Raw genomic sequence first — 22,921 nt, 5'->3', positions numbered from 1 at the left:
CCGCTCCGCCCCCTCCGCCGCGACGCCGGGAAGAAGGGGGCGGGGCCACGCCAGCGTCCGCGCCATCAGAGCCGGGGGAGTGGTGAGGACCTTTCTCGGTGCATGGTCTCGCCCGCGCCGCGGTCCCGCTTGGTGCCGGCCATGGAGGGCGTGCGCTGGGCCTTTTCGTGCGGCACCTGGCTGCCGAGCCGCGCGGAGTGGCTGCTGGCCGTGCGGTCGATCCAGCCCGAGGAGAAGGAGCGCATCGGCCAGTTCGTCTTCGCCCGGGACGCTAAGGCGGCCATGGTACTACTCGGGTCTGGGGTGCGGAGGGCCCTTTGTGTGTCGCGGCGGGCTGGCGGCCGTGCGGCGCGTCCCGCGGGCAGCGTGTGTGCGGGCCACGCCGGCGCCCCGCCGCGCGACCCCGTACCGCCTGCCCGTCGGCGCCCGGCACCAGGCCCCGGCAAACGGCGAGGATGAGCTCGGGGTCGCGAGAGGAGGCCCGGGCCGGCCTTCTCGTCGTGGAGAAGCGGGCCCGGCGGGGGGACGCCCCTCGGGCTTCCCTCCCCGACTGCGTCGCTCGGGGAACGCCGTTGTAAACGAAGTGTTGGTTGTGGTCAGGCCTTTCCAAGCAACAAAGGGAAAGTTGGATTTCAGAATTACCTCGGCCGCAGGGTGCAGTTGGAAGTCGCCTCTGGTGATCATCGCTTCCAAGACCGCCATTTCTCGAAAGTGCCCCGGATAGAACACCTTTTCGTTTGGGCTGTGGACTAATAGTGTTTTGAAGGCAGAGTGGTGAATTTCTTTTTAACAGTTTGTAAGAAATTGTGTAATTCATAAAGTCATGCAGATTTTGAAAGTCCATGTTAGAATGGAAGGGGAGACTTCTGGAAAGGTATTTTATAAATTACTACAGATTTTCTCATTTCCTACCCTTGGGCATTTTTGTATGATTTTAGTAGTTTGTTTTTTCATAATTCATGGAAGTGGGACAGTGGAAGGGGTGTATGTGAAACGAGTCATGCGTTGCTAATTATTGAAGCTGAGTGATAGGTATATGGGATCTAGAAGTACTTGGACATATGCACAGAGATGTAGGTAAAATAGGCCTGTTCACTGGGAAATTTTTCATAATAGCAAAACTAGAGCCACCTTAAAGTCCAGTAATTGCGGAGTAGTCCATCAAGAGGAGTATCTTGATATTGTGAAATATTAGACTGCAGTTAAAAGGGACAGACTGGACTCATAGGTACAGACATGAAATAATCCCCAACACTTGCAAGTTATAAAGCTTAGGCCTGGTGCAGTACTCCTTATAGTAAGATCTCAAATATGTATCTACATTAAAAAAAAAAAAGAAGAAGCATATCTAAATGAAAAGGTATGTAGATACGTAGAAGAACAGAAAGATGCAGAATTGTTAACATTGGTTATTTGTTGAGGGAAGGGAATTGCTAAAGAGGGACTTTAACTTTCTCTGCTACTTTCTTAAGCATTGCTTAAATCTTAGTACAGCAAGTTTAATACTTAATATACTTTTAAACACTTAAAAATGAATTTATTTTAGAAACCACAAAAATAGACTTTGTATGTTACAGGCAGGGTACCTGACTGAGTCTTTAGTAGACCTCAATACATACCACATGTTTTACTTCCTTAACAGGCTGGTCGTCTGATGATAAGGAAATTAGTTGCAGAGAAATTGAATATCCCTTGGAATAACATTCGTTTGCAAAGAACTGCAAAGGGAAAACCAGTTCTTGCAAAAGACTCCTTGAATCCCTACCCCAACTTCAACTTTAACGTCTCTCATCAAGGGGACTATGCAGTGCTTGCTGCTGAACCTGAGCTACAAGTTGGAATCGATGTAATGAAGACCAGTTTTCCAGGTAATGTTGCATTTTTGCAGTGCTAAGCTCTTGTTTTCTCAGTTCTTATCTGTTCTGAAATCTCAGGCCAGGAGGTGGATTACAGATACTTAAGCTGTGGGACGATGTGCTCAGTACTCAACGGAGTATCTGAGAGAGCATGAATCTGAAAAGGGTGTGTTTCCCTTTTTCCATGAACATCAACAGAGTTCTTTGTAAAGGCAAGATTCCCCATTACTGGGGATGCATATAATGCTTTGCCTGGAGGCAAAGTGAAAATATGAGGGTTTTCTTTTTGGATTACACCTCAGCTTGTTAAATAAGACTAAATTTGAAACTGTTTTCCAAGATGGTCAAATTTTTTAAAGAACAATTTTTAAATAGCTGTTTGTCTTTTATTTAAATAACAGATGTTAAACCGAATTCATCAGTCAATTTTCAAGAGCATTCCATTCAGAAAACTTAATAATTATATTGTAAGAACTTTGTTTCACTGAACTATTCTCCAGAATTCATCAGGAAGTTGTTTTGCTTAAAAAAAATCTCAGTGGTAAAGTATATTCTAACCCTTGGGTAGAGATTTGTGTTATATCTAAATACAGTTCAGTGCATCCCATTTACTACATTAGTGAAAACAAAGAACAAGCAGTTAGAAAAATATTTAAGCTGCCTGCATTTTGCTTTAGAAATTCATAATTGGTGGCTGTAGGAACTGTTGACATTGACTGTGAGGTAGAGTGTACCCAGACAGTATTAACAGAGCACAGGTTCTCTTCACTGCTCTGTGATTTTCAGCTTCGCTCACGTTGAGTGAGCGCTTCCTCTCTGCCAGCGCATTGTACCCGGTGCTGTACGGAACGAGCCCGATTTCGTGGTTCCAGCATCTCCCTAACTTCGGAGTGTGGCTTCCGCGTCTCGGCACTGTCTCCGCACAGAATCTTCCATGGCCCTTAGTCTGGAAGATTTGTGTTAACTTCACCCCACCCCTGTTTCTGCAGAGATGACCATGGACTGGCTGGGTGTCACCTCAGTCTCACTCTGTAAGGCTCTGGGAACCCTCTGTCGTAGCTAGATTCTTTAGTGATAGGCTCACGTAAGAGACATTTCCTTCATTCCAGTAACCTGTCTCAGCTCCGGACGATTTGTCAGGACACGCGATTGTCACTTGTCCTTACGAGCCGCACGAAAGCAAGAACTGAGCTCCTTCCGAGGTTGGTGGCCGTCCCACGTCTCAGCCCTGACATTGTTTAGTGGTCACAGTGCCTGCTAAGTATTTTGCCAGACGGGCACAGCTGTGCCCTGTGCTGCCCCACTGGGGCTTCAGAGGACGAGGTGACTCTCCTCTCTCACTGTTGCGGTCAGTGTATTTACCTCGCGTTCTCCCACCACTTCCTTTCTTCCTGACCTGCTTGTGAGCCTCTCCGAGAGAGCTCGGTTCTTAACTTTCCTCAGGAAGCTCCCTCGTAGGAATGGGGACTCGACCCAGAAATCCCTGGGTAAGCATCAAGGCATTTTTTAACCCCCTTCATATTGTTTACTCCATTTCATATGAATATGCACATGGTTTTCTCTGGAGAGGATCTGCTTTTCAGCAGGATCATAGCTAATAAGGGGCCCCTGGGCGGCTCAGTCGGTGAAGCGTCTACTTTCGGTTCAGGTCATGATCCTGGGGTCCTGGGATCAAGCCCCACGTCGGGCTTCTTGCTCAGTGGGGCGTCTGCTTCTCCCTCTCCCACTGCTTGCGCTTGCTTGTGTTCTCTCTCACAAATTAATAAAATCTTAAAAAAAAAAAAAAGGTAGCTTATTTGGAAAAGGTGAGCATGGGAACAAGCACATATGCTTTCATAGCTTTCTTTTGTGCTGATTCCAAAAATCCCAAATCATCTGAGAGGCCACTGGTCCATAAGTGCGGTCAGCACAATCACAGTGACGGCTGGCCCGTCAGGTTAATACCTGCCTTGAAATTAGGCCTGAGAGACAGAATTTATTACCAGTTGGCTTCATGAACAGTGTTGGCTTATGGTCGGCACTGGATAAACAAGTAATTGCTAATTGAAACTTTTAATCATTGGTAAGGTAATTGAGCAAAAATTGAAAACTCGGTTTCCTGTTAATAGTATTTTATTAGAGCTCCCCCCCACCCAACATACTTTTTTGGACTGATCTTATTTGGCTGGTCTCAGTGTCCAGACCTTTTACTTTCTTTGCTTCATTGCTAAAGACCTGTTGATACATCTCACAAGGGGAAGAGATCTTTTCCATTTGTCCCTAGTGTTGTGATCGTGTCCCTCATTTCTGAAGTACGAGTGCACACGGTTTCATCACTCGGGAGTACACACTGTTCGACTTTGCTGGCATTCATTAGAATTGCTCTGCGTCCCGAGTCAGTGAGGCGAGCTGCCGAGTGATGGCGGATACAGCTTCATACCCTGTGTCGGACATCATCATTAGATCGTCCGCTCTCGAGACGGAGTCGGCCTTTGGCGTGTCATGGGTGCCTTGAAAGACTCAGTTTCGTGTTGTCCATCATTCTCCTGTCCCTGCGAGTGGCATGTAGGGACTTGCAGAGTCTTGCCTTCCAGGGGAAGCAGGTGCTTGCCCTTGCTCTCCGGTCTCCTCCAGGCTGCTATGGGATGACTGATGGATCTGGGGGCTCCAGGCCTCTTCCGGCCAGATGTCTGCGGGTTGGGCACTGTTGCACCTGCCACTTGATTCTCTGCTTAATGGAGAAAAGAGCCTTACACCAAAGTAGCTCGTGCATGGTTGGCACTCAAGAAATGACTGTCCAGAGAAGAGGGATTAGACATATTGGGGACCCTGCTGGAGGGAAGGTGCCAGTGCAGTACCTTTCTGACCCCGGCGGGGAAGGACTTCTGTAGGTCATCGTTATAGCTTGCTACCCCCAATTGGGAAATTGGTTTTTGCTTCCTTTTTTTTTTGGGCTTCGTTTTCTAATTTTTGTCCATTTTAAACATGACAACAAAATTAAACAATTCATAAAACTATCTTTTTTATTTATGACTACAAAAGCCTTCCTTCATTTTCTAATTTTTATCTAGTAGACTCTACTCTATGGGTTGAGTAAATCTTTCATCAATTAAATTATTTTTTCCAAACAAGACAAAGAATTCAGAACTTAGCAAGGAAAAGAGAGATGCAATTAATTAAAAATAAACTCATATGGCCAAAAATATAAGTTTAAAAGATAAATATAGAATGGGGAAAATCCAACAAATTTGGTCAAGAGACTGTTAATATTCATAATATGTAAAGATCTTTTATATAATGATTAGAAAGTATGGCTATATAGTGAAAACTTATGTAGTCATAAGTAGAAAAGATAGTTTTATGAATTGTTTAATTTTGTTGTCATGTTTAAACACAAGGCAGGATAAAATAGTTATAAAATAATTATGATTTAAATTTGGTAAAAGACCAAAATCAATTTTTTCCCCCATGATTTTACATTTTCAGATTTCCATTTTTATTATAAACATGGCTGGATATTAATTGGTGGGACAGAGTAACTACATTTTGAGATTTAATACTAATTTAACAGCTTTGAAATGACTGTCAAAGAACTGCTGTCTAGAAGAGCTGCTCTGTGAATTAAGTACAGTAAGTATAAAGTGAGAAGTGGTATAATAAGTAGGAAGGTGGTAGAGTCTGTCTGTTTCCATCATGCCATTCCCTGCGTTATTATAATTAGTTACCCCTTTTCACTTTTGTCCCATGTGGGTAGTACATTTCTCTGTACAGAAGTCAGTGGTCTTTAAAAATCCCTACAGCAGGGGCACCTGGGTGGCTCAGTGGGTTAAAGCCTCAGGTCATGATCCCAGGGTCCTGGGATCGAGCCCCACATCAGGCTCTCTGCTCAGTGGGGAGCCTGCTTCCCCCTCTCACTCCCTCTCTGCCTGCCTCTCTGCCTGCTTGTGATCTCTGTCTGTCACATGAATAAATTTAAAAAAAAAATCCCTACAGCCGTTTTCTCAAAACTCTTGGGTTGGTTCTTAATAAGCCCAGTCACCTTAACATGACCCCATCATCTTGATCTCATTTACCTCTCTCTCCACATTTCTGGTCGTTTTCCTTGCTCAGTGCTGTCCACACTCATCTTTCATTACCTCCCGTGCAGCAGACGTTTTCCTGTTCAGAGTCCTTCCTTCTGCCCCGTTCTGTTCTTCTGCCCCGTCTTTTCTTGAGTAGCTGAGACCTGAAGGGTGAGGTGGAGCGAGTACCTCCTTAGAAAAGATTCTCTGACCCTCTGTGGCCCTTCTGATTTGTGATTGTCGCTTAGTTACTGGAACGTTGTTATCCTGCACTGGAGAAGGTCAGGAACCATGGCTTACTTGTCTTCGCCGCTGCCGACCTGGGACTTACCCGAGTGTGTGGCACAGAGCAGGTGCTCCATGAGTATTTACTGCGTGTACAGAGGGTCGGGGTTCCAGGTTTTGCTGACTATGTTTGTTGAAAAATAAAAAAATGAGCACACAGCCACAACAGGAAATATTACTCATCTGAGATTCTAGCTGGAATATAAACTATTCTGAATTACGATCACAAGTAGTTCTTCTTTGGGTCTTCCTCCTCACCATCCACGGATCTACCAGCTGCTTCTCTCCTTCACCCCCCCTTTTCTAGGGTTCGACTTTCATCCTTGTTGCTCGTCCAGTCTGTTCCTCTGTCGTTTCCATGGAGAGTGGTCTCTGTTCACCTGGACCTGTGTTTTGCCGGATGTGCTTAAAGCATTTTACTTAACCTTGGAGACACAGCCAGCAGGCACCTTGAATAAGTCACTCTTCCTTTTGTTCTCTGACCTTCTTACTGGAGAACCAGGTCTTCGCCTGCAGGGAGCTTTCCCCCTGCCTGGATACAGGCCAGGTCTTCACTGTGCAGAGGATTTGATGGGTGCACAGTGTGGAGCTAGTGTTTACTGAGCATTTCTTCTTTGTGACACTGTGTTAGAGCCTCTTAAATGTTTTCTTCATCTGTTTAAGCCTAGGATGTAAGTACTTCTTTTACTGTGTAGAAAAGAGTTAAGACAGGTGCCGGGGGGGCTCAGTTGGCTCAGTTCGTGATCTCAGGGTCATGAGATCCTCCCCCCCATCTGACTCTGCACTTGGTGTGGAGTCTGCTTGACATTCTCTCTACCTCTCTCTCTTCCTCCCCTTCTTTTTTTTTTTTTTAAAGATTTTTTTTATTTATTTGTCAGAGAGAGAGAGAGAGAGAGCAAGAGCGAGCACAGGCAGACAGAGAGGCAGGCAGAGACAGAGAGAGAAGCAGTCTCCCTACAGAGCACGGAGCCCGATGTGGGACTCGATCCCAGGACGCTGGGATCATGACCTGAGCCGAAGGCAGCTGCTTAACCAACTGAGCCACCCAGGCGTCCCTCTTCCTCCCCTTCTTGTTTGTGCGCTTGCGCCTTCTCTCTCTTGCTGTCTCTCTCTCTCAAATAAATATATTAAAAAAAAAAATAGATTAAGACACTGGCCCAAAGTGATGGCTCAAAAATAGAAGATCATGGCTTTGTAGCCACAATACAAAGCCCACATATCGAGCCACTGCTTCTCACTACTACATTTTGTTGAGAGCTGTGTAAGGACTTGCCAGCACAAAAGTGTATGAAAAATTCTGTGAACTGGTTTAAATGAATTTAACGTTTTTATGGAGGTACTGATGTCTTTTTTTTTTAAGGTTTTATTTTATTTATTTGACAGAGATCACAAGTAGGCAGAGAGAAATGGGGAAGCAGGCTCCCCACTGAGCAGAGAGCTTGATGAGGGGCTCCATCCCAGGACCCTGAGATCATGACCTGAGCCTAAGGCAGAGGCTCAACCCACTGAGCCACCCTGGTGCCCCGGGAGGTACTGATGTCGTAAGAGGATGAGAAATAGTGAGAGGGACTGGCTTTACCATTCTCTGCAGCTGTGTTAGGCATTGTAAACAAAAGCGTGGTATCAGAAGAATAGTCAGCTAAGAGCGTTAAGAGTTAAGAGTCCAGTATTTACGGAGAGTAGTTCAGTGGATAAAGATCATTTATTAAATGGTACATTACTCTGATCACAAAAGTGATTATTAGTCAATAGCTTATTGACTATTTGAACTTTTTTGTGTGAACTACATATCCATACTTTCTAATCGTTATATAAAAGATCTTTACATATTATGGCTATTAACAGTCTCTTGACCAAATTTGTTGGATTTTTCCCATTCTGTATTTAAACTTATATTTTTGGCCATATGAGTTTATTTTTTAATTAAATGCATCTCTCTTTTCCTTGATAAGTTCTGAATTCTGTCTTGTTTGGAAAAAATAATTAAATTGATGAAAGATTTACTCTCCCGATAGAGTCGAGGCTACTAGATTTTGTTCTAAAATTATTTTTGCATTTAAATCTTCTGTTCCTGTAGAATTTGTGTGTGTATTATGTTTCGCATTCTAACGGCTTAACAGTTCTGCCACCAGTGCTGGGTAGATCAGGGCCTAAAGCTGGGAAGGGCTGGCGTTACTAAGAACCTTCTTAAGAAACGCTCACTCTAAGGTGGTTGTGCCCGTCGCTGCTGTGGCGTGCATGGAGTGGTGCTTCTGATACAGGTCGGGATGCTGCTTGCAAATGCAGACGCCGCGACAGCCCCACTCGCTGGAACAGACCTGAGGGCGCAGGTGGCTTCTGTGCATCTGCGCTGCTTGGGGGCGTGGCCGACGTGCTGACGTCGGGACGCTGTAGCGGACGCCACTGTTTGTAGTGCGGAACTCGCGAGACCCCGTCACACCCTTTCTCGCGCTGCGGAGCGACAGGAGAGCTAACTTCCCCTAATGGTCTAGAGTCCAGGGACGGACGAGTCCCCTTCGTCAGACGTTCGGAGGCCGGTTTCCTGTCAGGCTCCCAAAGGCCGGAAGGAGCCACGAGGTCCGCGGAAGGCCGGTTTCAGTCAAATGTGGGAGTGCGTTGTGGCACCCTGGGTGGACGGACGTTGATAGGACTACGGTGTAAAATGCTTGGAAGTCTCGGTGGGAGAAGCGCTCGGTCCTCCCTCGGTGAAGGGACGAGCTCGGGACAGAGGAGCCCCACACGACACACGACACCTGGCAGTGGGAGCGGGAGCGGCCGCAGCGAGGGCAGAGCTTCAGCATCCTGGTGCTCAAGGGTTGCGGCACGTCCCTCGCGTATTCCTCGGTCTCCCCGACTCCCCGTCCCCGCCCGAAGCTTCAGACACCCCCGAGACGTCCGTGCGTACCAGCGAGGAGGTGCTGGAGGCCCATGGGGGCGTTTGGCGCGGGCGTGAGCTCAGTCCCAGGAGCGCGGCAGTGTGGCTGCTCGTGACATGCCCTGGGGAGCGCGGGTGTCGGCTGCCAGGGCTCCTGGCGGAGGAGGCGAACTCCTGTGTCTGCCACGACAGAACTCAGTGTGTCTTGAGAGCCGCAGGTCCGTCAGCGTGTTGACGGGGCCGCGCTCCCTCTCGTTCCAGAGAAGAATCCTTCGTCACCCCGTCCTGGTCCCCCGGCAGTCCCCGCCATTCCTTGGCTTGTAGCGCCATCACTGGTTTTACCTTCATTTTCGCGCGGCCTTCTCTCCTGCGTCCTCTGCCTCAGTGTTCCCCTCAGAAAGACGGCCGTCATTAGATACGGGGCCCACTCTGACCCAGTGTGACCTCTTCGGCTTGATAACATTTGCACCCTGTGCACGGAACGGTCCATTTCCTAGGGTCTGGGTGGGCATGAGTTGGGGGAGACACTGTTCAACCCAGCACAGCCCATCCTCTGCCTCCCCCTTCCCCAGTTTCTGTCTTTCCCACATACAGTAAAGTCATCCCATCCAGCCTCTCCAGATCTTAGCCTATTCCATCCGACTCCAAGATCTCTACTGAACATCCTCAGCTCGGAAAGTTCCAGATGTCATCATCTGAGTGATCTAAGTCAGGTAGAAGTGAGGCTGGGTATGCTCCCTGGTGGGGCAGAACTCCTTTCTTCAGCCGGCCTGTTCAACTAGAAAACAGACCATCTCCTCCTGTGACTCGGTGGTGGAACAGGCGTACCATAGACTTTCCCACCTTAAAGGGGAGAAGTTGGAAGATAGGGAGGCATGGGTTCCAAACAAGTGTGCAGCCCAGCAGGGCAAATGACCTAAGGTTTCAAGGTCTACGACTAGTCCCTGGGGTCTCTGTGCTCAGTGTTCTGGTCCCTGGGTCGGCCTCACCCTCCTGCCCCTCCACCTTGCCTTCAGGGTCCTTGAAAGCACGTTTACAGGGGCGCCTGGGTGGCTCAGTGGGTTAAGCCTCTGCCTTTGGCTCAGGTCATGATCTCAGGGTCTTGGGATTGAGTCCCGCATCTGGCTCTCTGCTCAGTGGGGAGCCTGCTTCCCCTTCTCTTTCTCTGCCTGCTGCTCTGCCTACTTGTGATCTCTCTCTCTCAAATAAATAAAGTCTTCAAAAAAAAAAAAAGATTCTCTAAAAGAAAGCGCATTTACAGCCACAGAATCCTATCCTGGCTCTGTAGGCCCATTTCCTATGTGTGTGTTGATTCGTGTGTGTTGAAAAAAGAGCGTTCGCGGAAACACAGAGAGCAGCCAGGGTTCAGGGCTGCCCACAGGGAGGGCTTCAGCCCAGGTAGCTGCCTTTCGGTCCAGTGTTTCTGCCCTACAGCACATCTGTGAAGGGTCCCCAGAGCTCCATTGTCTGGAAGTTGGGAGAGGCTTTGCCCATGAGCTTGTGAAACCCAGTAGGAGTCACTAGTACAGTTTGCTTTATTCTGGGTTTGTGTCTGGATAAATTCCCAAACAGGTAAGCTTGTAATCACACATCATTGTGTACATACTAACTCAAATTTTAGAAATCTGTCCCCTCCCATGGGAGCAAGCATGTATGTAATCCAGTATCTAGAAAATGACATTACTGGAATTTCTAATATGACTTACTGTCAAAAACTAAATGTTTTTCTTACGCACACAGTTGGACTTTGCTCAGCTCCTGCCCTCCCCTGCCCCAATAACGGATCCCTTTTCTTCAAGGAAGAAAGGTGAACTTCACCTGAGATGCTGGTCCAGATACACATTAGTGACCTTGTTTGGGGGACAGATTGATGTCGGTTGTGGCACTAATAGGATTTTTTTCCATAGGCTGGCAACAGCAGCTGGAGGCACTTAATGTAAATTACTTGGTTGTAGGTTGTTACTGTATGTTTAATTGTTCAATGAACTTCCCAGTCGCTCTGTAGTCTTGAGTAGTTGGTCGTTGTGGAACGGTGAATATCTAATACTGCTTTTCCTGAAGTTTAAGCTACAAGGGCGGGGGCATCTGGTTTCTGTAAACTTGGTTAGTCTAGAATGATGTTAGTTTTTGAGTCATTTTATCTTTATATGTAAATTCTTAAATATCCAGTATGATTAAATTGAAGATTGTATTAGGAAGATTTGCCAGATTATATGGCTGATAGTTGTGCTGCCTTCAGATAGTCTGAGGGACAGGTGTGTTGTTTGGTATTTCATACTGTTTTTGTTTTTTTTTTTTCCTTTAAATTCCAGTTTTCCAGACAGACTGTTCCCCCACTATGTATTTCCACCACAGTGCCACACTGTGGCGCTGTCGTGCTTTGGCTGAATATTTACAAACTCCTCTTTTCCTGTTACTCTCAAATCTCTTATTTTGTGGAATGGATAAAATGCTCTCAAAAGTATATGAAAACACACTCATTGGATAGTTTTTTAGCTGTACATAATCAGTTTGTGATTGCTTTCAGTGATTGTGCTAGATTGCTTTTTATGTTAATCAGTTTGTTTTTTATTAGCATGCATACTTAAATTTTTTTTTTTCTTGATTGCCCCATCTTATTTAGTTAAAAAAAATCAGAGGGCTTTTTGAAGGTTATGAAGAAACCAGCAAACAAAATGACAGTATAGTTGACAACAGGCATGTGTTTTTAAATACAGCTTTTGGATAGTGTTCCATTAAAACTACAGTTCTACTCAAAATATGCAGTGCTGTCTCCCAAATCCAAGGAAGCTTTTCCCCATTGTTACTGCTCTTTGCCAGGATCTGTTGAAGAGGAAACAGTTGATGATTTATGTGGATAACAACACTCCCCGAATTTAAAATACCCAGTTTTTCCTATTGTCACTTTTGCAAGCCTGCTGTCTTAAGCGTGTTCTTTCTCAAGCCAGTATGTACTAGTTCTGTTCGCTTTTTAACAAGACAGTGTTTATTCAGGGGCTTAAAGAAGGTGTTGAAGAGTAAGGGGTCCATGGCCTGAAGAAGAATCCCTTTCCCTGGGGCTTCCAGATCAGTTTACTATTTCAGTGCTGTTACATGAAGTGACTTGATAGCTTTGCTGGGCTAATTTTAGGAAATAGCAGTCTTTTAGCAATATGAATAGATACAGACAGTAAATATTAGTTGAATTCATAAAATGTGTTCAAAGGTATTCTTCTTGAGAAGAATAGAGTGCCAGGGAGTAGACAGATGAATTAAATGAGTCTGATGAACTTGAAAATAAATGAGTGTTTGTCTTGATTTGTAAAGGACCACATATCACTCGTTGTAGGGTCATCAGAAATATTTCCTGGCTTAACAAGAAGAGACTCTTGACTGTTGAAATGGGAATGGTAGGGGAATCATAAATAGTCGTGTGGAAGAGTTGGCTTTTAGGAGGTTCTACCCTTGACAGAGCTTTGGGAATGGTAGATGGTTACTGCAGGAGAAACTGTAAGCCCGCTTTGGAGGGGAGGGCGGGTCTGTTCTGCTCATCAGCACATCCCTGGCATCTAGCACTGGGATGTTTTCAGGGGAAAGGATCGTCATAGGAGCCTAGCTGTTGAATCCTTCTGGGGTGAGTTAGCAATGAAATGCCAGGGAAAGGTTCAGCAGGGGGATTTGACATCTTTTTTCCCTAGACAAGTTTCTAATGCCCATAGAGAGTATAGTGGCGGCTGTCAGTTCAAGAGTGGTGGTCAGCCAGTTGGGCACGCAGATTTTAGAGCTGGGTATTCTGGAAATGGAAATTGGAGTTACAGTAGATAAACTATGTTAACACAATCTCCAGAGGGACTGCCTTGACGAGGAGGTGGTATTTCTGCAAAACATGTAGTCTTGAAGGAAGGACATAGGGCAGTAGGGCATTGGGAAGTAAACAAATAATAGTTAAGTTCATTTATTCTTACACTAGACGTTTGTGGTTCATCTCCCTTGGGCCAGGCTCTCTGATGGGCCAGCTGGGCTGTCGGTGTGTGAGGCCAGGAACCAGGACTGACGTTTGTAACCATTAGGTCTCTACATGTCTGTGTAATGTTTGTATGTAATCTGAATATTTGTACAGTAAATGAACGATGATAGAAACGTCTTGCTTAGGGGTAAAGGTAGACAAACAACATAGTCATATTTTGGAAAAGTATAATACAAAAGGCACATGTATATTTAATTTGCATCTTAGCTCTTAATTCTGAGAATTGGATTCTCTGAGTTCTTCTATTATTCCTGTTGAGAATGTTCTGTAAAGGACTGGGTCTCAGGTTTTTTTTTTTTGTTTTTTTTTTTAAATGCATTTATTTCACAGGAGCATCCCTGAAAAGACAGAAATTAAAATCTTTTTCTATTGGAGATGTCAAATTAGGAAACCTGTTGAGAGCATTATTTTGAAGGAAATGAGCATATGTTAATTTTGCAAAGTGGTGACTTAAGAGTAATAACAAAGATCCTCAGCTTTCTCCTGGTTCTCAAAAACTTGTAATAAAGAAATTGCTTTTTTTTTTTTTCCTGTTCTGTAGCAAAGTAAAAATGTAAACCCTAGAGAGTATCTCTTTTAAGAGTGTTTGTTGTGGATTTCTAATACTTCATCACATATAGGAAATTTCCTCCTAGTTACTTAGAATTTATAGCTCATTTGGCTGCTAAATTGTATCAGATTTTCAGAAGGCATCTGTTGATATAACCATATGTGGTTTTTCCCCTTAATTATTTAATATTCCACAGAATTTCACGATTTCCTTTAAACTGTGCATCTGTTTATGGGCTAACCCCTGCTGGTCACTGAATCTTATTTTATTTCCCAGCTTTGATTTGCTGACATTTTGTTTAGGATTATTGTGATTATATTCAAAAGTAAGTTTGACCTGTAGCTTTCTCTTTGTGTTCTTTAACGGTTTTGGTTAACAGAATGGCTATTTTTAATTTTGTATTTCCTCAATTGGCAGGTCGTGGTTCAATTTCAGAATTCTTTCATATTATGAAAAGAAAGTTCACCAACAAAGAATGGGAAACTATCAGAAGCTTTAAGGATGAATGGACTCAACTTGACATGTTTTACAGGAACTGGGTATAATTTCTTTCTAATTATGAGAATAAAAGACTAGGGTGATCCATTAACCTCACTAAAAACAGAAGCAAAAGTCCTTTGGTTACCCAGTGGTTCTTAGAGCGTTTGGAATAAATGGGTGACTACTTGGGAACGTTATGATTTTTATGCATCATTGCTATAATCACATTTAAGAAAATTGAATATATATTCAATGCTCAGGTACCTGCTCTAAAGTTAAAACAGACATTTTATTTATGACTGTTTAATATTAAGTATTAAATTCTAAATAATGTTTTTGTTTTCAAAGGAGCTCATACACATGAGACCTTACTTAACAAGCACTAATGTAATATTTGCTACATGCCAGGAGACACATTATTTAACAAACACTAATGTAATATGCTCTTATGTAACATATGTTCTTCACGTGGCAGTTCATTTAATTATCATGACAGTGCTGTGAGGAAGGTACCGTTAGTTATCTCCTGTTACATGTGACAGAATGGAGGCACCAAGAGATTAAATGATTGACCTTAAGATCACACATCTGGTTTGTCTCTTTGCTACTGTAAGTGTAAAAATAGTAATTTTTTTTTTTTGAGATTTTATTTGAGAAAGAATGAGTGAGAGCATGAGCGGGGTGGTGGGGGGGCGCAGGGGAGCCGACAGAGAAGCAGACTCCCCGCTGACCGTGAACCCGGGACTCCAGGATCATGACCTGATGAGCCAGAGGCAGATGCTCAGCCAACTGAGCCACCTAGGCGCCTCCCAAAATAGTAATAATTTACAGCCCTAATGTAGCATAGAGTTAAAACTCCAGTTGTGTTGGGCCTGTAAAGTTTATGAAAAATTTTGCCTGCTGAATGCTCTAATAGAAAATATCTCTGTATTTTAGGCACTGAAAGAAAGCTTCATAAAGGCCATTGGTGTTGGACTAGGCTTTGAATTGCAACGGCTTGAATTCGATATATCCCCATTAAATCTGGATATTGGTCAAGTTTATAAGGAAACACGTTTGTTCCTGGATGGGGAAGAAGAAAAAGAATGGGCATTTGAAGTAAGAAATTTATCACACTAGCTCTAACTGTAAGATTCTCCATATTGTGTGCGTGTCTATGAGATGAGTTTGGGGTCTGGTCATTGAAATGAGACACTGCTGGAATTCGCTGTTGGTGCTCTGAGCAGGGGTGAGGGAAACTGTGAGAGCATACGGAGTTTAGGCTAATACTCAAAAGGTCAGTCACAGGGAATTCAGTAAAATGAGAAGGGAAATCCCATGATGAGGGGATTTGAGAGAGACCAGGTTAGACGACCACGATCATGTGGCCGTAATTTGCCGGGTTAGAGATTTTGGTCTCTCTATATTTGGTCTCTCACTAGCAATTCTTGGTCATCGGAGAGAGAAACACAACACAAACTCATTTAAGCCAGAAACGCAGTATTATGGGCTATTAGAGGGATTCACTTTACAGGGCTTCAGAAATAACTAGAATTCAGGACTAGAAAACTCAGACTTTTTTTGTCTTTTACTTTTTCCTTCCTATATGACCCGGCTCAGTTTATTATAGACCAAAAATGCTAGCTTGGACATACTCAAGAATCCATTATTTATTGTAATAAATACAAAGGACTTTCACTTAAATAATTGTATTCCATACCTGGAAAAATAATCCTCTAGAAAAATTAAATCTTAGGTCAAGAGGGATGTCCTCTTTTGTAGGCTCTCAGTTTCCATAGAAGGTCACCACCAAAAAGTTCCAAATGATGAGGTTAGATGAAATAGAAATTCTTTGCATTGAAAGGAAAGTGCTTAAAGAATTAGAAGTATTAATATTTAGGACAGATACATTTTCAGCTTTGCCATTTGAAAAAAAATATATAAAATTTGAATTTTTAAGTTCCAGCTTAAACTTTTGTCTGTTTCTAAAATGGGCTACGTAATGAAGAAAATAACATGCACTCTCACTGCAGATGATTGATCTTTGTAATCTTTACACTAAGCCATCTCCTCAAAAGATAAAATGTTCTTGCTCCCTTTTGGTTTGTTGGAGATTATAGGGAAGTTCTGATATTCACAATTATTTTATGGATAAAATTTTTAAGCTTAGGAGAAAGTCTTGGAAATTTAGAAAGTCTTCAGAAGTTAAATCTTAAATTCAGTAGCACTGAATGAATTTGGTTTAAGTAGGTAGTAGCTAAGCTGCTGGTTTCCCTTTTTTGTTTCATCTGACATTTCTTGTATGTGTCGTCTTTGATAGAAAGGACGTAGCAGCAAAGTTCTCCCCTCACAGAGCTTCTGTTGCAGTGTCCTGCTGAGTGGGTGTGCAGGGATTGAGTCACTCATTGTCAAGCGGTCTCTTCATGTTTGTTGTGTCGTGTTTCCTATTTACATGGCGCTTATGAGGTCTCATTAGGTAGGAGGAGGCTGTATTTTGAAATCATCGTCACTGAGTTGTGGCTTCTGGCGAGAGGCATAGGTGGGTGGAGCGGGGTATCCTGGTGTTCCGGCAGACGGACGCAAGGCAGACGGGTGGTTGCCCACGGTTCCTTCTGATAGTCCCCTCAGGTGCAGACACCGCAGAGCTCTTACCAAGTGGTCAGTGGTTTTGTAAATGTGTTTACAGCTGACGTGTGCCTGCGTTAGGAAGTGCACGTGTCCGTGTATTCACAGTGAGGAAGGGAAGGCCGTGCATCAGTAAGGGCAGTTGTGTCTATAATTACAAATGTTGTGAGCTTGCTTTTCGTAAAACACCTTTGACCAGTTCGGTCTTCTGACATTTCACTACTAAGTTTTCTCTTCTTTTAAACATACCTGTCCCTTACTCAGTCTCATTTATTTTTTGCTAATTTGGGTACCTTAAGGTGTGAAGATACGAAGAAGATACTATTTCTGACTAGTTTCCTATTTCAGACTGGTACCTTACGGAGGAATCCCTTAGTAAGTGGCTTTTCATAGGAAACTTTAATAGTTGGGGTGGTTTTATTTATTATTTATATTATATATATGTTATATATATAATAAATGTACTACTTATATTGAGGTAACTGCAATATCTTTATAAACTATTAGAAACTATTAAAATCATCCAAATTATTACCTCAATATCTGTCCTGTTTCTAAGCCCCATCCCCACGTTGCAGACCTAGCAGAGGAAAGAAAACCGCGTGTTCTTTCAGGCTTACCTCTGAGTTCCCACGGAGTTCCATGGGCTGTACTCCATAGTTCACGAAATGCTTACAAACCAGGGTTGCGGTCTGAGTTTTTTACGTGAGCGCTTGAAGTATGTCCAGAATGAACACCAGTGACAGCCAAGGGCTGTCTCGGTGTGCCGCCAGATAGGACACTCCGTCTAGTTCTTTTTCTCATTGAAAAAGCATAATCAGACCAAAGAAAAATGAGCAATGTTTTGTTAATGAAGGAGGGTCAGTAATGGGGCCTATATTTTAAAATATTGTCATAAAAGACACAAGGGCTAGCAAGACAGGACAACTGAAAGCAGACTTTGACCCTCTATGGGCTCTGGTGCCAGAAGGTGGGAATGCTGTAAAGGACATTCCTGGATTCAGTCACAAATATTGGAGTCCAAGTAGTAGATTCAATTCTTCTCTCAATGTAAATTTCCTGAAGCTGTTAACTCGTGTGGTTACATGAGAGAATGTCCCAAGTAGGAAGTACGTACTGAAGTATTATTCACAAGTAAGGAGCCACAGTCCAGGTGATGTCATAAATGGGTCAGAGGAGGCAGGTGCCTATATATACAGAGAGAGAGGGAAAGGAGATTGAAAAGTAAAGACCAAAGAACATCTGAGTGTGCACATGTAGTGATGTTATTAACTATATTTATTTTTCAGGAAAGCAAAATAGATGAGCACCATTTTGTTGCCGTGGCTCTTAGGAAACCAGATGGATCCAGACATCAGGGTGTAAGATTTTAAGATTTCTCTTACTTTTTTCTAAAAAGCATGAATCAGTGTGGACTTTGTTCTTTATTGATGGAAACAGTCATCTGGTTTCTATCAGGTTAGAGGTGTCTGTTTAAGATTATGGATTTAGAAGTGTTTTTTCATTATCAAATCCTTAATATCATCTTGGAATTCACAGAAATTTTTAAAGAGCATATTACCTGTTTCTTCATATTCAAGAATATTACAAAGGAGAAATTTTGTTAGTATTGTTCTCATACTTCTATTTCCATAGAAACTCCAGTTAGCCCCCATCTTAGTCCCCTTAGCAGTGGTTTATTTCCGGGTGCCTTGGGGCTGTGTGGAATAGAAAGGTACCAGCTGCAGGGTGCTGAGTAATAGCATTATCTGGAAGGTTGAACCCCCTCCCCCTTTTATAGCGATCTCCTGAATTATTCCCAGAGTTACAGGCTCACACGCATGGGGGCCATGTGTCATGTTGGAGCAGAATACGGGACTCTGTTCTTCCCATCACAGTCTGCGGTTGCTTGCTTCTGCTGTTAATTGTTACATGAGGAAACGAGACTGAAAGACCCTCCAGTCAAGAACCCTTGACCTCCACATACAGAGTTGTGATTCTGTGGAAATGATGTGTTGAAGAATCCTGGTAGTGTTAGAGGAATCGGACTGTGTGCATGTCCCTGTTTTCAGGGAACCCACGTGAGGCACCATAGCAGGACCGGAATAATAGCTCCGCACACAGACCCTGCCTCTGATCCGGTAGCCAAGGATTTAAAGTCTTCATAACTTAGTTACAGGGGACATTAACTTAGTTACGTGCGGACGTTACCTGAAGCTGTTCTGGCCCAGGTTACCCGTCCCTGTGGGTAAGTCTCAGCTTCACACTGCGGAGCGCTGTAGGCTGTCTCAAGGACAAGCATGCTGTTAGGAAGACCCGGCTTCTAGGCCCAAGTCTGCCATGTTAAGCTGGGTGAGCTGGCAGAGTGCTGGATCTTCCTGAGCCTCAGTTTACCCATCTGTAAAATTGGGATAACAATGCCATCAGCATAGCTGTGAGACATAAATCATGCAAAATTGTGCTGGGCTTTGTTAGTGTACAGTGTGAAATCCACGTCCTGCCCTCAGAGAGGAGGTGAGATGGTAAAGGAGGCCTCCACTGGGTTAGTTGTGAACGAGGGCTCTCTCCGAGAACCTGAAACCGAGTTCACACTGAGTGCCGAATAAACCCTTTCCTGTAAAGGTGCTGTGTGTTGATGGGAACTTTATCAGATCGGCCCTCAGGAGAGGTCTCACAGGTTTTCATTATGGCCCAACTCATCAGAAAAACCTCGCTGCATAGTAAAAGTGACATATTTTGGGGATCCCTTCAACTCCTCTCTCAGAATTTTTGGATGTGTGGCTCAGAAAGCTACAGTTGAAACAAAAAACCACAGGTTATGAATCAAAAAAGTTCAAGGGCCAGGTTATTTGTTAACTTTTCTTAACTTGTTATGTTGGCAACACTGACATGAGGGATGATTGCAATTATTTAGAAATCCTGCTCTGTTATAACTTAATAATACTGACCTGTAATAATTTGGTCTTATTTCTCTTTTTCCTAATCATGAAGTTGATCGTAAGGTGAGCATGCAGTAAAACAATGAGGTAATCTATTCTTTCCCCTTTTAGGTTCCATCTCAGGATGATTCTAAACCAACTCAGAGGCAGTTCACTATTCTCACCTTTAATGATTTAATATCATCTGCTGTTCCTATGACCCCTGAAGATCCTTCATTTTGGGACTGTTTTTGCTTCACAGAAGAAATTCCAATACGAAATGGTACAAAGTCATGATAGGATTCCCTGAGTAACAAAGGAAAATGAAAACTGTTTGTAATTGTCTGTATTCACTAAAAAAATAATGCCTGATAGTATCAAATTTTATTTCAAAAACCAGTTTTTAAAAAAAGCCAACTTTTCCTATTAGAAACAGCAGGTTGTCAGTTGAGGATAGCTCACTAGAATATGAGTTTCCCTCTTCTCCCCCCAATCGCACTGGGTTGACACAAGGAGTAGAAAAGGTATCAGAATCCTAAAGTGGTAAGTGCTCTTTGTAGAAAAGAATAAAAATGCAAATATGCAAAGAGGAAACATTTAAACTCTTATCTTTCAGCCATCATGAATCCATATTAGTACACTTTTTTTCTTTAATGGAAACATAGTGTTATCTTTTTATTGTCTTAACTGCTCATCTGGTCATTGCTGTGCGTTTGTGGCATAACCGACAGGCACTAGAGGCTTCTACCGTATAGTAAATATCAGCCAGGATGTTTTTGACCGGAGGTAACAATGTCCGGCTGTAATTAACCTCAGTAGCCTGGGACATTTCTCATCGGACCTCACGTACAGTGCACAGGTGCCCTTCAGGACACTTGGTTTGCCTGAGCCTCAGTTTGCCGGTTTTGCCTTCAGCTTCTCTCCCTCATTGTAAGAGCCGCTCTTGTAACTTTCAGCTTCACATTCATAGACTTGCATCTGACCGGCAGTGCGGGCCGTGTCTCCTCTCACATCTCATTTCTGTCTGTGAAGAGGACTCCCCCAAGCCCCACGTCTCCCCTCAGTTCCTGCTGACTCAGGTCCCTGAGAAAGCTGTTCTCCAGCAGTATCTGCCTCTGTGGGAAGTGGATTCTGGGTAAGGAGGAGACCGAGGCGCGGTAGGGGGTACGGCCGGGGTGGGGGTGGGGGGGGCGTCCATCCCACTGCCTGAGGCCTAAGCGGGGTGTGCCATGGCACACGGATTCCTTGCCCCGGGTTGGGCGTTCTGATTGCAATTTTTACGATGGGCATTGGTGCAGTGGTTGTCCTTGCAACTGTGTTGTGAGGTGTACATGCTTATTTCTGTCCTTAAGAAAAATTCTGCAAGTGGGTCCCAAGGCTTGAGCGCTCTTAGAGCTTTGATATATAATGCCAGATTTCTCCCGAAAGGCCTGTGATTTCCACCTCCTTAGTGTCAGGTGTGTGACCAGCCCTTCAGCCCCACCTTTGTTTTCCCTGCTCAGCTCTAGATAGCCCTTTTTTAATTTAATCTTTGCCAATATAAGTGGAAAATGGTATCTTATTTTTTTAATTTGTATTTCTTTAATCATAAATGAGATTGATACATCAGTGTTGTTATTGGCTGTTTTTATTCCTTTTTTATGAGCCCCTTGTTCATTGTCTTTGCGTCTTTTAAAATCTAGCAAATAGAACTTAAAGTGGGAACATAATATGTAAGATGCCAAGACTGTCCTGTCGACGACAGACTCTCTTTTCTGGCCGTAGTGCATGTCTTTGGGAGTGCAAGTCTTGTTACTGTTAAATATCAAGAAGTGAAATGACGTCATTGTTTCTGTTACTAAAATTAAAAATTGTGTGTAAATTGTATAAAATGAGGTACTTCGCTCAGTAAAAAAAAAAGGAATGTTTTGTAATTTTTTTTTTTAATTAAGCATGCCCAAATATCCCAAGCATAGTAAATAATGTGTTTTTAAAAGACCACATAGCATCTGGCATAGGAAACAGTGTTGTCCCTAGCATGAATGTAATGGTGAAGTGAAAATCTGTCATCTGTCTTGTCGTGATAATAAAGCCGTTAACTTTGCTGAAGTTTTATGAGCCAAGCACTGTGCTAGATTTCATGTTTTGTTTTTCTGTTTCTTGAAGTTACACAGTTTATAGGTCAAATGGATCTATTGATTTGATCTTCTGAATGAAAAATACTACCCCCTTGACCTCATTTCCCACCTTCCAACCCCGCTCCCAGAGCAGCTCTTCTTGTTGCCATGCCTGTATCCTCCAATAATGTGCTTCTGTTGCTTTTACTTGAATTTTCACCTGGAGGCACGAATTCCTAGTGTCAGGTTTGCTCCTCTGCTCCCAGTCCATTGGGTGCTCCCTTCCTGCTTGCCTTTGCCCCAGCGGAACTAGGTTGTAATTTCGCCCTCACGCTATTAGACTGATTCAGAAGATGATGTAACACCGTGCACGGTGGAGTGGTGGGGTGTTCCTCTCACCCAATACCGCATTTTTAGTTCCCTGAGTTAACAGTTGACTTTGTTTGCGTAGGTTCCTACAAGCTTACTGCTGATGTGACCTCAAACTCTGCTAGATGTAGGGACTTGTCAGTACTATCGGTTTCATCCATTTTCTCAAAGAAATTGTTTCTGGGGCGATGTGTTTTGTCCAGTCTGGACTTGGTCCCTTCTGTGGCTGCTACAGCCATCATCCTGAAATTGCCTTTCACTGTCCCCAGGGGTTGCTTGCCTCTTCCCTCTGTTGGATTCCCAGATTTCCCATGTCCTCTGTCTCCTGTCTTAGCATATCCTCAAGTAGCTTCCTCAGAACAATGGGGACATGGGAGATAACATTTCGAGACTTTAATACAAGGAAGGGTCAGTCTCCTTAGCGATGTAAGAGACTTAGCTGCTGCCGACACAGATGCTCTATTCCCCTCACCACCAAAGCCCAGTATTTGGTCCTGCTAATTGTTGAATCCCCTGCTGCGCTGGACCACAGTGCTGTTGATCCTTAACTATGTTTTGCTGAGTCCAAAACTGTTATTTGCATTATACTGTACTGCTCAAGGTACGTTGGTTTCTGTTAAGTTTCCTGCATAGGAACTGATGGATTGATTTGAGAAATGGATCTATGTAGGTATGTGTGCATATTAATGTACCCCTTGCAATTTAAAACTCAGGAATCAAGTAGATTTGGATAAATATTCAGTTAAATTTTTCATTATCCTTGCTACTCAGTATCAGAAATCAGTTAGATTTGGGTAACCCAATAGCTCCTCATTGGCTGAACTATTGCCATCTGAACTTGAAGGTGAAATAGGTTTATATGT

The 22,921-nt window shown here is 43.6% G+C and overlaps 1 protein-coding gene across 2 annotated transcripts; it reads left to right on the top strand.

Annotated features, from left to right (window-relative positions):
* Nucleotides 1-52: 52 nt before the first annotated feature.
* Nucleotides 53-21,681, top strand: AASDHPPT (aminoadipate-semialdehyde dehydrogenase-phosphopantetheinyl transferase). Of its 2 annotated transcripts, XM_046017169.1 has the most exons (7): nucleotides 53-285; nucleotides 1,643-1,868; nucleotides 14,030-14,151; nucleotides 15,029-15,190; nucleotides 17,986-18,057; nucleotides 19,726-19,876; nucleotides 20,564-21,681. In XM_046017169.1, the coding sequence occupies exons 1-7, from the start codon at nucleotides 103-105 to the stop codon at nucleotides 20,665-20,667; spliced, it is 1,020 nt and encodes a 339-aa protein (XP_045873125.1). In that variant the 5' UTR covers nucleotides 53-102; the 3' UTR covers nucleotides 20,668-21,681. The 2 variants fall into 2 exon arrangements, with proteins under 2 accessions (XP_045873125.1, XP_045873126.1); XM_046017170.1 differs by having other exon boundaries at nucleotides 19,726-21,681.
* Nucleotides 21,682-22,921: the final 1,240 nt, after the last annotated feature.

The sequence above is a fragment of the Meles meles genome, chromosome 8, assembly GCF_922984935.1.
Source record: "Meles meles chromosome 8, mMelMel3.1 paternal haplotype, whole genome shotgun sequence".
NCBI classification, from domain to species: domain Eukaryota; kingdom Metazoa; phylum Chordata; class Mammalia; order Carnivora; family Mustelidae; genus Meles; species Meles meles.
Note: the sequence above shows the minus strand (reverse complement) of the source record. Positions and strands in the feature narration are given on the sequence as shown.

Excerpts from the sequence above, each read along its gene's own strand:
- AASDHPPT (XM_046017169.1), top strand. The coding sequence starts at position 103 with ATGGTCTCGCCCGCGCCGCGGTCCCGCTTGGTGCCGGCCATGGAGGGC. Across the intron at positions 1,869-14,029 it reads AATGAAGACCAGTTTTCCAG|GTCGTGGTTCAATTTCAGAA; the intron begins GTAATGTTGCAT and ends CTCAATTGGCAG. Across the intron at positions 18,058-19,725 it reads ATGGATCCAGACATCAGGGT|GTTCCATCTCAGGATGATTC; the intron begins GTAAGATTTTAA and ends TTCCCCTTTTAG.